Below are 15,552 nucleotides of genomic sequence, written 5' to 3' on the forward strand. Positions count from 1 at the left end.
CCTTTCACAAATCACTTACCTCACAAGAAATCTTCGTTACTCGAACTACTGCAATACAGCGAGCACCACTACTGCCAGCTAAATAAAAGATTCAAACTACGGAAGTCACTAACTACTGATAGGCACAGTTAGCAAATGAAAGATTTTAATAGAGAACAAACACTGTATTTACCTTTAGTCATAATATATATATCAGTTCATGACACCAATTCTAAAAAATTTCAAAACTCCACCCACGTCCACCACTGCTGGCGGCTCACCTCCAACTGCGCAACGCTACGCGCTGTTAGCATCCAGCTGCCGCTGCTCAACACTACAATGGCAGACAACAATGCAAACTAAACACAGACTGCGCACAGCACAGCCAGTGATTTTTATACAGAGCGATACGTGGCGGCGGCGTTACCAATAAAAAAAAAAACTAAACAGCCTACTTACACAGTGAACCGAAAGCACCGAGTTATTGCAGGTATTGCAGAGCTCGTGTATGGTCTGGTAGTGAGGGTGCTCCATGGGTGGACAAAATTTGATTACATCACACTCTTTCTCACACACCAACATAGTTATGTTACTCACACTCATGATACATGCTACAGGTTGGAGCCCTCTAGTGACAGAGGGTTGCAGCTTCCATCAGCAAATGGGGGGGAAATTAACCAAATAATATGTGTGACATGTAACACTTCAATCAATGTTGAGAACAGAATAAAAATTTCAGAGACATTACTTTTCAGAAGAAATTTTCCAAATGGGAAGTTACTTTGTGAAATACTGTTTCTTGCAGACAAGATTATTACATCATTTTTTTGTTTCAGTGCAGGCAACCTTAATTCATTCACCATCTCACAAAGAATGGATTGTATGCATAATTTTGAAGAAACTTTCAAAATGGGAAGTTACTTTGTGAAATACTGTTTCTTACAGACAAGATTATTACCTCATTTTTTGTTTCAGCACAGGCAACCTTAATTCATTCACCATCTCATAAAGAATGGATTGTATGATATTTTGGTGCTAAAAATTCTGTCTTCGCAATCTTTTGCATTGTGTGCTAATTTAAGAATAAAACTCTTATGCCTTCAGAGATTACCATCCTTTCACAAATTTTAATTAGCATACAACCTGTCTTGGTCTATATCACAGATGTCCCATTTAAAACTTTAGACCAATCATTGTAACCAGCTTCTATATTTCGTTAATTCCTTATAGGATTCAGTATTTCTGTACACAAATTTTACTGTTTAAGCATACTGAGCTGTATTAGACAACAAAAAATACAGCACAACACACAACATAATAAAATTTCATCATTTATTTTCTAATTAAAATACATAAGAAATAAGAGTTTCACACATGATCAATTAAAATTCCTGTTTTTAAAAGTTTGAGTTATGGTATTTGTATACTAAATTGTTGATTAGAAAAAAAATCACTAATCATCAAACAGCAGCCTTGTTCTTTGCCACTAAACAATACAAATATATGATGTTCAAGCAATTTAAAAAAAGCTATACTTAAAAAAGATTGTTACCATTAAAATAAAATCTATCAGCATATGAAAAAGTATTTAAGTTACTCTCTTTTTCATCAACATAAAAACAATCACCCAGATATTAAACTGTCTTTGGCACCATGATCACAAATGATAATATAGCTACAAAGGCATCATTTTTGTCTTCACCCTCGCCAGTTTTCATGGACCGCAGCCTGTAAAATTATTATGCCTTAAATATGAAATATTAAGAGGAAGGTTTTGCCAAAAGTTATATTTATTAAGACTTACCTTTACACAATATATAATGGTAGTTTCAAAATGCAAATCAAATTACAAACGAAGTTTTCTTTTCAACAGTTTCTTTTGTGTCATCCCAACACTCAAATGGTTAATTGAGGAGTCCTTTTCACGTTTTATTTGCAACTCACGATGTGTTTCAGTCAAATCACCTGCCTGTAGACAAAAAATAACATTGCCATCTTTTTAACTTGTACGCAAACTCCAGTTATATATATTTATGATGCTACAATATTGCAGGGAGGAGGGGAAGAGGGTTAACTGTGATCTCCACAAACTACTGTCAAAATGAACAGTTGATACCCTGTGTGTGTGTCTAAGGACAGTAACTTGCAGAGCTGTCAGTATGCATCATGTTACTGCTCTTGGGAAAACAATTTATGAATCATTAATTATGAACGCTACATGTGATGCACAGATGCACAGCACAGATGCATTAGGAAATTAGTGGAACCACAAGGTTTTATTGTTTTTCTACATGACAAACAGCTCTAGGAGGAGGCACACATAAGCAGTTACAAGAAATAGTAAAGTTTAAAGCCAAAAGTTCGTTTATCTGGAGAAAGTGGAAGGGGTTGCAGGAAATTACGTTAATGAATGATCGACTAAGGTAGTCAGCCCAAATTGTTAATCAAACAAGGTAGAATATAAATAAATTTCAAGATAAAAATCTGGCCTGATAAGGGAAAAAGTGCTCAAGCTTCCAATTTAACAACCCCTACCTCTGCCAAAACTGCACATACTTGTGCTGCCGTAAGTTGAGCACTTTCCACCAAATGTGTTTCATCACTGGGAAGTCCACAGAGATTACAGATAACATATGAAATGACTAACAAGCCAGACTATTAGAATGTGAAACAGTTTTCTCAAATTGGCAATTCACTAAAAACGTCTGCTGCAAGCATCACAAACTAGGGTTTCGTCTTCTTGTACAGGAGTAGCTATGTTGGGAAGAGTGCACTATTCTCAATCTCGTTAGAGTGACTTCTTTTCGTATGAGTTGCTGGGAGGATGTTCGCCAGGACCCTCTTTCTCAAAACCAAGGTGTGAACTTTGAAAGTTTCTTAGGCCATGTGCCACATTATTCATTCTCTTTGACTCACATGCACTCTGGTACACAGCACAATGAAGTATCTTTCCGTAGGTTTTTCTAAATGGAGGCAAGTTCCCTGAATGTTCTGAGTATTTTCTCTTATTGATTGGTTCTATGTGATAATCTGAACAGTACTCATAGAATTGGAGCAGATTAGATCTTGTTCCATTGATTGGTCCTCATTTGCTCCATTGCCCTTAGGACCATGTACATTTCTGCACTGATAACAGTAATAATCTACTTGTACACAAATCCCAAAGGCACAATGTGGAAAAATGAATAACATCCAGTGGTACCCAGCTCTTCAGACCACCCAGAGCAAACTACGATTGCTACATTGTGGCCATCTAAATGAGAGTAAAATTTCGGTTTAAAGACAATAAATAGTATAAGTCTTCACGCACTCTATAAACTTTATACTCATCCTGGACCTCATCTGTAACCAGAATGGAAAACTTGCTCCAACCTCATAATAAAACATTTAATAAAATTTCAATACTTACACTCCGGAGTTGTTTCCTCCCTCTAGTTGCAAATGGCTTGATTGCCCCACAGAACAACTGCCTGAACCATTGGATGGGATTTGGAATACAAAAATCCATATAAACCTGGCTTTAATTTATTTAGGCAGTGTTAGATTGTCAAATGTAAGGTTGAAAGCAGCAACCCCGCCCCTCCCCCTTTATGATGATACTGCTGCTGCTACTCTGATAGTTAAGATGTGCATGACATCACTGTATGTTGCTAAAATAAAGCATGTAATTATTATACTACAATGGAACATGTTCAAGGAAGACGTAAGCCTGCTGAGATGTAACAGCTTCAATTGAAAGGGCTTCATTTTGAAGTCTTTTCACAAATTTTAAAATTCCCATCATGACCCTCTGTACCTTTATGTGTGTAAAATGGAGATACTTTCTCAAATCACCCATTATTTCACTTTATAACTAGAAACAATAGTTTGAGGAGTGAAGGTAACATTTCACTGAATAGTATTGGTGCTGTGTCATCAAAAGGCATATAAACAAGACAGAACTTAGTGCACTTTTGGATATATCCTCTTTCAGAGCTGCTGTCCTCGATCTCTGATAGCCACTACCCCATGCCATCTGAATCTCTGCCCCATGACCATAACTCATCTTGCATCCACAACCTTCAGTCCAGAGATGGGTTTGATGCAGCTCTCCATGCTACTCTATCCTGTGCAAGCTCCTTCATCTCCCAGTACCTACTGCAACCTACATCCTTCTGAATCTGTATAGTGTATTCATCTCTTGGTCTCCCTCTTCGATTTTTACCCTCCACACTGCCCTCCGATATTAAATTAGTTATCCCTTGATGCCTCGCAATATCTAATCTTCAGATCTTTTTATATATAAAATTGAAATGTGCACTTATCTACACTACTGGCCATTCAAATTGCTACACCAAGAAGAAATGCAGATGACAAACCGGTATTCGTTGGACAAATATATTATACTAGAACTGACGTGTGACATCTGATTAAATTTTCACGCAATTTGAGTGCATAGACCCTGAGAAATCACTACCCAGAACAGCCACCTCTGGCCTAATAACAGTCGTGATACACCTGAGCAATGAGTCAAACAGAGCTTGGATGGCGTGTACAGGTACAGCTGCCCATGCAGCTTCAACACGATACCACAGTTCATCAAGAGTAGTGACTGGCGTATTGTGACGAGTCACTTGCTCGGCCACCATTGACCAGACGTTTTCAATTGGTGAGAGATCTGGAGAATGTGCTGACCAGGGCAGCAGTTGAACATTTTCTGTATACAGAAAGGCCCGTAAAGGACCTGCAACATGAGATCGTGCATTATCCTGCTGAAATGTAGGGTTTCGCAGCTATCGAATGAAGGGTAGAGCCATGGCTCGTAACACCTCTGTAATGTAACGTCCACTGTTCAAAGAGCCATCAATGTGACCGAGATGTGTAACCAATGGCACCCCATGTCATCACACCGGGTGACATGCCAGTATGGCGATGACGAATACATACTTCCAATGTGCGTGCACCACAATGTCGCCAAACACGGATGCGACCATCATGATGCTGTAAACAAAACCTGGATTCATCCGAAAAAATGACGTTTTGTCATTCATGCACCCAGGTTCCTCGTTGAGTACACCATCACAGGCTCCTCTCTGTGATGCAGCATCAAGGGTAGCCACAGCCACGGTTTCCGAGCTGATAGTCCATACTTCTGCAAATGTCATCGAACTGTTCGTGCAGATGGTTGTTGTCTTGCAAACTTCCCCATCTGTTGACTCAGGGAATGAGACGTGGCTGCACGATGCATTACAGTCATGCGGATAAGATGCCGTCATCTCTACTGTTAATGATACGAGACCGTTGGGATCCAGTACGGCATCCGTATTACCCTCCTGAAGCCACCGATTCCATATTCTGCTAAAAGTCATCGTATCTTGACCGACGCGAGCAGCAATGTCGTGATACAATAAACCGCAATCGCGATAGGCTACAATCCAAGCTTTATCAAAGGCAGAAACTTTATGGTACGCATTTCTCCTCCTTACACGAGGCATTACAACAATGTTTCACCAGGCAACGCCAGTCAACTGCTGTTTGTGTATGAGAAATCGGTCAGAAACTTTCCTCATGTCAGCATGTTGTAGGTGTCGCCATCGGAGCCAAGCTTGTGTCAATTCTCTGAGAAGTTAATCACTTGAGAAGTTAATCATTTGCATATCAGAGCATCTTCTTCCTGTCGGTTAAATTTTGTGTCTGTAGCGCGTCATCTTCATGGTGTAGCAATTTTAATGGCCAGTAGTGTATAATCAAGAGCGGCCCATTCGTATTTTTTAAGAAAGAAAAGCATTTAGATAGAAACCATTTAATCTTTTATCTATGTATCCAATGTAAATGTAATGTGCAGTAACAGACTTTCTACACCTCTACCATCCCTCTAAGTACAACACACTGTCAGAAAATCATGTTTTATAACCTCTAAAGTGCCTTTCCTAAATAAACAACTTTTGTCATTAGCAAATGACACAAAATACAAAGGGTGTTAAAAAATAAACAGAATAATTTTTTTGCATTTTAATGCGCCCGCACTTGAAATTGGTGTTGGCAGAACCAGAGGTCTGACCTTGAGTGACATAATACCATATGTGTTAGTTGCCTGGCAGCATGCAGTTGGGGGGAAGCAGGGAAAGTGTACAGGTGTGTTTACTGTACCCAACGTGCATCTCAAGTTGCAGCAGTGAATGTCAGTTAAGATTTTTTGTTGTTCTTGATAAAACTCTATCAGAAACATTGGAAATGTTTCAGCAGGCCTAAAAGAGAACACCATGGGGAAAATAAAAGTTTATGAGTGGCATAAACAATTTCGGGTGGTTAAAGTGGCTCTGTGGATGCTCAACACCCCAGATGGCCCTAAACTTCGAAGACTGAAACTAAGGTGAACACAACTGATGTCATGTTGCAGGAAGACCATCATTTATCGTTAAAAAAGATTGCAGAGTTAATGAATATATTCTACGGATCAGCTGAAGACATTATATGAAATATTCTAGGGTGCAGAAAAGATGCTGCAAAGTAGGTGCCTCATGTGATCAGTGAGGAACAGAAGGCTCGCCATGTGACGGTGTGTCAACAATGGAAGGGAAGGCTTCGGTTCCATCGTTGTGACCCAGAGATAAAACATGACAGTGCCCAATGGAAACATCCTCCAAGTCCAAGACCCAAAATTCATCTTGTCTCCTTTGATAAGCAAGGCATTGTGTATTATCATGTGGTGGACAAGGCATTGTATATGATCACGTGGTGGATGAGCAACATACTGTTACTGTGGCTTACTACTGTGAGGCATTGAAGGGACCATAAGGAGGAAAACTGCAACAAAACGGCCACATATTTCTCAAATAGGATAGATCATGGGATGGAGCCTTCATCAGGATAATGCACTGGGTCATCGCGCCATCAAGACTCAAGAAATATATTGAAATAGGAACTGAGGTGAAAACACATCCACCTTATTCACTGGATGCAGTGCCCTGTGACTTCCACCTATTTCCTGCGGTGGAAGGAGAGCTTTGGGGTCGTTATTTTCACAGTGATTGAGAGCTAAACTTTTCAGATTTCAGGTGTGTTCAACATACTATGAAAAAGGGACATCAGGGAGAGTTTTGTACATTGGACTGAATTATTGTATTGTGTTCGCAGGAGATTACTTTGAAGGTCTGTAATGGAATTTGAATAAAGGTGAGTAGTATTTTCCACTACATACATAATTCTGCTTATTTTTTGACATCCCCTCGTAACCTGCACCGCCCTTGGTCTGGAACTGTGAAAACACGTCTCCACCTAAATATACAGGTGTGAACCACTGAAATGCATAGTGGAAAAATAAACAAGTGACTTATGCAGAAACTGTTTTATTTGTATTTATTAACAGTCGCAGGCCTCATAATGCCGTCCCTTATGGACGAAATATTCAAATGTGTCATAGGGTGTTGCCCTCCACACAGTCATGACCTGACTGTTTGATTACTCTTGAACAGAAACAAATCCATACAATGGAGGGAGGAGGAGCTGTTGTAGAACAGTGGTGCTAGATGAGAAGCCCCAATAACTTCCCACTACGCAGTGGGTATGAGGGCTGAAGGGTTTGTGTTGATGTTTGTATCATCCTTATGGTGTGGAGGGGTCAACCATCAAATATAGTGGTAGCTGAATCAAGTTTGTGGTAATATAGACATGGAAGCATTCACCGTACCCCAAATATCTAGTAACCCAAGATTCCTCAAACATATACCTATATAGAGGACTAGCCACATTCCTTTGCCTTTTAGTATGACCCTGGAACTGTGGAGTTTATCATATGCTACAGATACACTGAAGAGCAAAACAAACTGGTACATCTGCCTAATATCTTATAGGGCCTCCCGAGCACACAGAAGTGCCGCAATATGATGTGGCATGAATTGAGTAATGTGTGTAGTGCTGGAGGGAATTGACATCATGAATCTTGCAGGGCTGTCTATAAATGTGTAAGAGTATGAGGGAGTGGAGATCTCTTCTGAACTGCACACTGCAAGGCATCCGAGATATGCTTAATAATGTTCATGTCTGTGGAGTTGGGCAGCCAGCGGAAGTGTTTAAACTCAAAAGAGTGTTCCTGGAGCCACTCTGTAGCGATTCTGGATGTGTGGGTGTCGCATTGTCCTGCTAGAATTGTCCAAGTCTGTCGGAATGGACATGCATGAATGCAGGTGATCAGACAGGATGCTTACTATGTGTCACCTGTCAGAGATGTATCTAGACGTATCAGGGGCCCCATCACATATCACTCCAATTGCACATGCCCCACACCATTACAGAGCCTCCACTAGCTTGAGCAGTCCCCTGCTGACATGCAAGGACCACGGATTCATGAGGTTGTCTCCATACTCGTAAACGTCCATCCGCTCTATACATTATGAAACGAGACTCGTCTGACTAGGCAACATGTTTCCAGTCATCAACAGTCCAATGTCGGTGTTGACGGGCCCAGGCAACAAGGCATAAAGCTTTGTGTCAAGCAGTCATCAAGGGCACACGAGTGGGCCTTCCATTCTGAAAGCTCATATTGATGATGTTACGTTGAATGGTTTGCAAGTTGACAGTTGCTGATGGCCCAGCACTGAAATATGCAGGTAATTCTGCCGCATTGGACGATTGTCTTCAGTTGTCGTTGGTCCGGTTCTTGCAAGATATTTTTCCAGCAACAGCAATGTTGGAGATTGATGTTTTACCAGATTCCTGATATTCACGGTACTCCCCACTTCATCGCTACATCCGAGATAGTGTGTCCCACCGCCCGTGCGCCAAATGTAACACCACGTTCAAACTCATTTAAATTCTGATAACCTGCCATTGTAGGAGCAGTAACCAATCTAACAATTGTGCCACACACTTGTTGTCTTTTATAGGCACTGGCAATAGGAGCACCCAATTTTGCCTGATTACATACGTCCATATTTGAAGACGCGTGCCTACACTATTTTTTTTGGCCCTTCAGTATATGAATATTATGCACTGTTGTATGTTCATTGTTATTTGCCCATATTATCATTCAATTTATGTACATTTGAGGATGAAATTGAACAGAAGGCTAAACTTTAATTTGATTCTGTGCAAGTGAATATAGGGTATACGAAAGCTGCTAGGTTAAAAACTGTACGGAAAAGATAATAAAACTGTCACTATTGTCAAAACATGAATAATTAGTACTGACAGTTCATGTGGCCATGTGGCAGTGTTGCCAGATAAGACGTATGGCATGATGGTCACTCGGACTCATTTTATTAACAGCAAGACCATAATATGTTATGTCATCTGAAGAGAAAGGTGCAAAAGCAAAGTTGATGCCTTGCAACACAACAGAAGACAGTCACTGAAAGCCACATCAACAAATGAGTGACACTGGCGTAACAGCGCCCAGAAACATTTCACTACACGATCTTAGCCACTCTTCTACTTACTGCTGAACACAGTACTGCTCAGTAATGTCTGCGACAGCATCGTCTTCTAGTAGGCCAGCTGTGTGACTACTTTATGAGACAGAACGCTATATGAAAGTTATTGTTAAATGTATTCTGAGTGAAGATCTGTGTTTTGTCTATATCAATTGATAACGATAATATTCAGGGATAGTTGCAAATACTCATAGTCCTGTGGGCATGGCCTGAACAAAATTAAGTAATACTTCTTATCTGTGTTATAATAAAGTGAACTAATATTTAGTGTGTTATACTATCCACCAAGTCTCCTTCTGGAGCAAAGTAAAGAACACACCATATTACTGACGAGTGTGTTTCTATCTGGTACAATAATATTTATCAGCATAAATTTATTTACAATCACTAGGCCCAATACTAGGTCCAATATGTAAGTTTTAAAAAAATAAAACTAAAATGACAAAGAAACTATTCTGTGTCTGGTACATTACATCATCTAAAGTTATTTGTTATATTTAATAATGGTAACATGAATTATTTTTACAGTTATGCAACACTTATAGCATTTTTCATTTTCGTTACTAACTACTTCTACCAACAGATGACAGAAGAAACTATCACCACGTTAACAAGTTTAAACTGATGTAAATATTCATAATATGGTCATCTGTCAATGATACCGTTTTAGATGCACGGCTGTGTTAAATTACGGTACAGTACTGGAAAAACTCCACTCACATCACTGATGACAACATTTGATAATTAATCTCTTCCTTCTGCACTGCTCAAGCTATCATTGCATTCTCCCAGATACATAATTAACTCTTTTGGGGGGGGGGGGGGGGGCACTCTTGCACAGCACTTTTCTTCTTCGCTGCCTCACTGCTGACACACACACACACACACACACACACACACAGAGTGTTGTTCGCTGATTTCCCAACGAGTCTGCCTACTGACTTGACACGTAGCTTTCATAAGAAGTTCCTCAACATCAGAAACTGTAAACTTTTTGCTGTCTGGATTGTTTTATTTTTATCCATATACCTTCAATGACATTGAAGAAGCTAAACAATTTTACGCCCGAGTCTTCCATTTGATCAATGTTGGATATTGGGAAGTATGGTTTTTTCTGTACTACAATTTTGGTCAATTCAGTTTTCTTGAACTCAGCTCCAAATTTAACATTCTCATCCTGTCTTTTCAGTCAGTGAACAAATCTGTCTTTCTAGTATCTAAAGTTTGTTCCTCATCTTAAACAGAATGATGTGAAGCAATATCCATGACAATAACTGATGTCTTTATAAGATTTGTCACAAGCGAAGTTTCAAACACTTCAAAAAATATACCATTTGTCTTTTCACTATAATATTTGTTGTTTCTGAATAAAACATTAATATGCAGTTTTTGTAAAAAACCATCTGATGTACTTGCATGTAACATAACAACACATCTATCTTTTCCAACTGACACGAAATATGAACTTACTGCCATTAAAAAGATTGTCTTTCTGAAGAGACATGAAATGTTTCTTTAATGTCAGACAACCTTTAATTTGCAATAGTGCTAGGCTTGCAAATTTCAAACTTGGAGCAGTTAGAGATAAACCAGAAAAAAAAAAACCTAAAACAGAATACCCTACAAACTAAATTTGGTAAAGTGAAGATTATAGTTTTGTGACATAGTCTTCTAAAAATAAGCAGTAATAGTTTTAACAGTTCTCAATAAATATGATGGCATACAATAAATTAAAACAAGCCTTACATTACTTCTAGTTAAGTGATTGTTCTCTGTGCTATCACTGTCATCTGATGCTGGTTCTTCTTTTATATTTGTTTGTATTTCTTGCTTCACTGGATTTGCATCTTTACTGAAAATAAAAAAAGGAAAATGAATAATTTATTTCTAAAGAAAACAACCTGCATGTTAAAAAAGCAATAACAGACTGTTAAATATTTACTACACAAAATAAAGTTCCTATTCTTTAAATGTCAAAATAGAATCACAGCATTCTGAATAGAAAAATGAGCAGAAAAGAAAAGTTCCGTTTCACACTTTCAGTTGTGGTAGTCCCTTAGGAGAATGGAGAAGGCAGAAAACTGAAAAAGGTTAGGAAAACAATCTATGAAATGAAAGACAGAAAAAGTGCACTTCTAACCAAGAATTAAAGCATTTGTCTTTCATTTTAAACTTCATATACATTAATTCGATTTCAACTTTATCATTTATCTTCTTGCACATTTTGTCACCTGATAAACAACATGCAATGTGCCAGTATAAGATTCAACATCTGATATGCTGCCCTGCCACTGTGCAAATAACACTGAGCCCATAAAACAATGTTTTCTTCTCTGAATAGCTGTTGTAATTTCGCATTAATTCATTAGCTTAATGAGGCATTTTTTTCCACAACAAAATAGTTTTTAAGTCACTAATTATTTTCACTTTAGTCTTATATCAAACATTAATAATTTAACAATGAGAACAGTCAATTATTGATGAAATTATTAAATTGGATAGATAAAATATCTACTCACGAAGTGGCGGCAGAACACACACGTAAAAAACTGTTGTGATTGGCAAGCTTTCAGAGCCAGTGGCTCCTCCTTCAGGCAGAAGGGTTGAAGGGGAAGGAAGAAGGGTGAATGGAAAGGACTGGAGAGGTCTAGGAAAAGGGGTAGATTTTGCAAAACCAAATTAATGGTTTGGTGATAGTCATGCCGATATAGGAGGCTGAACAGTGTTTACATAATAGCTGGTATATGACGTGTCATTTCGCAGGTGGCTCTCCCTTTGATAGTATTGTTTTGCCAGTTATGCTATTATAGGTGGTGGAAGGAGGATGCATAGGGCAAGTCTTGCAGCAAGGACAGTCACAGGGATAGGAACCATAGGGTAGGGAGATGGGTGCAGAAGGAGCATAGAGTCTGACAATAATATTGCGGAAATTGGGAGGGTGACGGAAAGCTATTCTTGGTGTGGTGGTCAGAATTACAGAGAGAATGGATCTCATTTCAGGGCATGATTTTAGGAAGTCATAGCCCTGTCAAAGTAGTTGATTAACACATTCCAGACCAGGATAATACTGAGTCACCAATGGTGTGCTCCGAAGCTGGTACTGCTGTTCCCTCCACAAAGGCAGAGTGTATATACTGGCAACTCGCAATATCCTGTTGCAGAACATAGTCTACAACATGACATTCATGACCTTGGCACCTGTTTCACCAGACACGCCATCTGGAGTCTTCCCCAAGAAAGTTTCTCAGAACTCCGCAGGTGCGAAAACTAGCACTACACCATGTCCTTAGTTCTTGCCACCCTCCTGGCAATAATTTACATTAATTTCTTTCGTCTCAGCTTTTCTTCACTATAACTACTCTTCGCTTCACTCGGTTTCAGTTTTCTACATCTTTCATTGTCTTTTCTGTCTATTTTTCACCACTCCCTCCCACTTCCATTGCGTACAATGCACTTAGCTTACTCACTCTTATTAGCTCATGAACGATGTTTTAGAAGTAATCTCTGTCTTGCATATTACCCGTTTTCCACCTTTAAGCTCTCAGAATTTCAAATCTCATCTGATGCAATCCCCAACAATCAGTTTTTACTTCTCATCCCATGCGGTAAGTCTCTCTGATCCGCTGTTCTGAGTTACTTGCCCAGAATGTACCCCTTTTCCTAGACCTCTCCAGTCCTTTCTCTTCACTCTTCTTCCTTCCCCTTCAACCCTTCTGCCTGAGAAGGAGCTACTGGCTTTGAAAGCTTGTCAATCACAAGTCTGTTATGCGTGTGTTCTGCCACCACTTCGTGAGTAAAACATTAATAACTGTCATTTCTGACAGCCAACTGAGAGATTCTTTGGATGCACTCAATTTAAAATCTTTGATCTCACAAAATTCACAGCCTCTTGTGTTTGCCTTTGTACCTGTCAATACCACGTGTTTTTCATTTGTACTGTATAAAATATTTTTCCATGAACCAAGAGATCAGTTAATAAACATAATTACTAGGAAAAGTACAAAACTCGTTCAATGGGCCTTTGTTAGCATTTTAATTGCAGAGCATGGGAAAGGCACCATCCTCCTCCTGTGCCTGGAACTTCACTGTATCATAGCAAGTTGACAAGACATATTACAAACAAGAAGTAAGTTTTGAAGCATAAAATCAGATACGTTACCATTAAAAAGCTGAGTTTAACATAGATAATGGATTCTTGTTCAATGCACTAAGGCATTAAAAAAGGAACTATATTCTACAAACACTGGACTACTGTTTCTGCACACACAAAATATCTTTCAATGGCTTACGGACTGCTGATTAAAAGGCAGCTTCAGTGGTGTCACATGAGAAGCTAGGTAAGCAAAGGAAAAGTCATACATAAATCCAACTTTACTAGACAAACTTTATATGGCTAGGATGTAGTACTTGCCTGAAAGGTTGCCTACTAATTACTGTTGCCTACTAATGACTGCTTTATCACAATGATCTGAGTGGTTAAAACGAGATCCCCTACACCCTGATAGACAATGTCCCACTGCATGGTGCGCACTGAAATATGCCCAGAGCTAACGGTTTTAATGGATTAGTGCAGTGGTTGTCAAATCTGCTATGATCTCCAAAAGCAAAGTTACATCGTGTAAATGACAGCAGGATTTTACAAGGCCAGCAACTGTATCATCACCTTTCTGAATAACACGCGGATTTACTGTAGTGAAGAACTGTCTATCTTCAGTACGTGGAACCACGATGAACCACGGTGCAGCTGAGAGGGTCTTTGAATTGTTATCCTCATTCCATTTACATTTCATAGTTGTTGACTGTGAAGATGATTGGCTCATTGCGAGAAAATCCCCTATTGCCAGGGTCTGCAATGGCACACTCCTTCAATTTGGGGGCCCCCTTCAGAAAGGTGTGCACCCGCTTTAGGGATTGTTCACACCTCAGGTCACACCTCCCGAACACCAGACAGAGGGACTAATTGGCAATTTGGGAAGGTAGCAGCTAAGGCAATCACTCCTCCCTGGGCCTGACCTGTACCAGGGGGTACATGCAAAATCCTACCTGTTGACCTGGGGCTGGGAATTATGCATTACTCAGTCACCTGTTACACATCAGATGCATGTGCTGGCCTTCAGGAGCACACAGGGAGGAAGAAGAAAATGAGGAACCTCAAATGCCAAAGAGGAGGAAGGATAGGAAATGGCGACCAAAGAAAGATTATTCTGATATTTACTACTGAAAATGCAGAATACAATTCCAAAAACAGCCCAGACATGTCCCTGAAGGGAGGGGAAAAAGAATACCAAGAGGATCGACATGCAGCATGGGAGGGAAAGATGCTGCAAAGGCTGGGGCTGCGTGGTAGTCAAGCACGAACTCACCAAAGAGCAGTGAGCCCCGCTGTGGTGTGAAAAGGTAGTGTTATATTCTGCACCCAGATTCCTCCCTGACTGGCAATTGACTGAGGTGACTGCCATGTGCCAACTATAATTTCTTCACCCACTGATTGAGGTAGCGCGTTGGACTTGTATTCAGGAGGACGATGGTACAAATCTGCGTCTGGCCATCCTGAATTAGGTTTTCCGTGACTTCCCTAAACTGTGCTTAAGACAAATGTCGGGACATTTTTTTTGAAAGGGCACAGATGAATTACTTCCTCATCCTTCCTCAACACAAGCTTTTGCTCCATTCTAGTGACCTTGTAGTTGATGGGGTACTTATTTTATTTTATTTATTTATTTATTGTTCTGTGGGACCAAATTAAGGAGAAGTCTCCACGGTCATGGAACAAGTCAATACATGAAATTATAACACGATATTAGAAACAGATAAAATGAAATATAAAAAAAAACATATTCAGGTGACAATAAGTTTAAATAAAGAAAATCAACAATGTAACACTGGAATTTGCTTAATTTTTTAGATCTTCCAGGAGCTCCTCGACAGAATAGAAGGAGTGAGCCATGAGGAAACTCTTCAGTTTAGACTTAAAAGAGTTTGGGCTACTGCTAAGATTTTTGAGTTCTTGTGGTAGCTGATTGAAAATGGATGCAGCAGAATACTTCACTCCTTCCTGCACAAGAGTCAAGGAAGTGCATTCTACATGCAGATTGGATTTCTGCCTAGTATTAACTGAGTGAAAGCTGCTAACCCTTGGGAATAGGCTAATATTACAAACAAC

General features: G+C 39.5%; 1 protein-coding gene across 3 annotated transcripts in view; it reads right to left on the bottom strand.

The window, feature by feature from the left end:
• Positions 1 to 1,297: 1,297 nt before the first annotated feature.
• LOC126266722 (non-homologous end-joining factor 1-like) overlaps positions 1,298 to 15,552 on the bottom strand; it is a 117,554-nt gene continuing 103,299 nt past the window's right edge. For all 3 annotated transcript variants that reach the window (XM_049971196.1, XM_049971197.1, XM_049971198.1), the window contains 3 exons: positions 11,136 to 11,241; positions 1,784 to 1,948; positions 1,298 to 1,707 (listed from right to left, as the gene is read on the bottom strand). In XM_049971196.1, coding sequence (XP_049827153.1) covers positions 1,826 to 1,948; positions 11,136 to 11,241 — 229 coding nt within the window. In that variant the 3' untranslated portion in view covers positions 1,298 to 1,707; positions 1,784 to 1,825. The remainder of the gene's footprint in view (positions 1,708 to 1,783; positions 1,949 to 11,135; positions 11,242 to 15,552) is intronic.

Source organism: Schistocerca gregaria, chromosome 4 (genome assembly GCF_023897955.1).
Source record: "Schistocerca gregaria isolate iqSchGreg1 chromosome 4, iqSchGreg1.2, whole genome shotgun sequence".
NCBI lineage: Eukaryota > Metazoa > Arthropoda > Insecta > Orthoptera > Acrididae > Schistocerca > Schistocerca gregaria.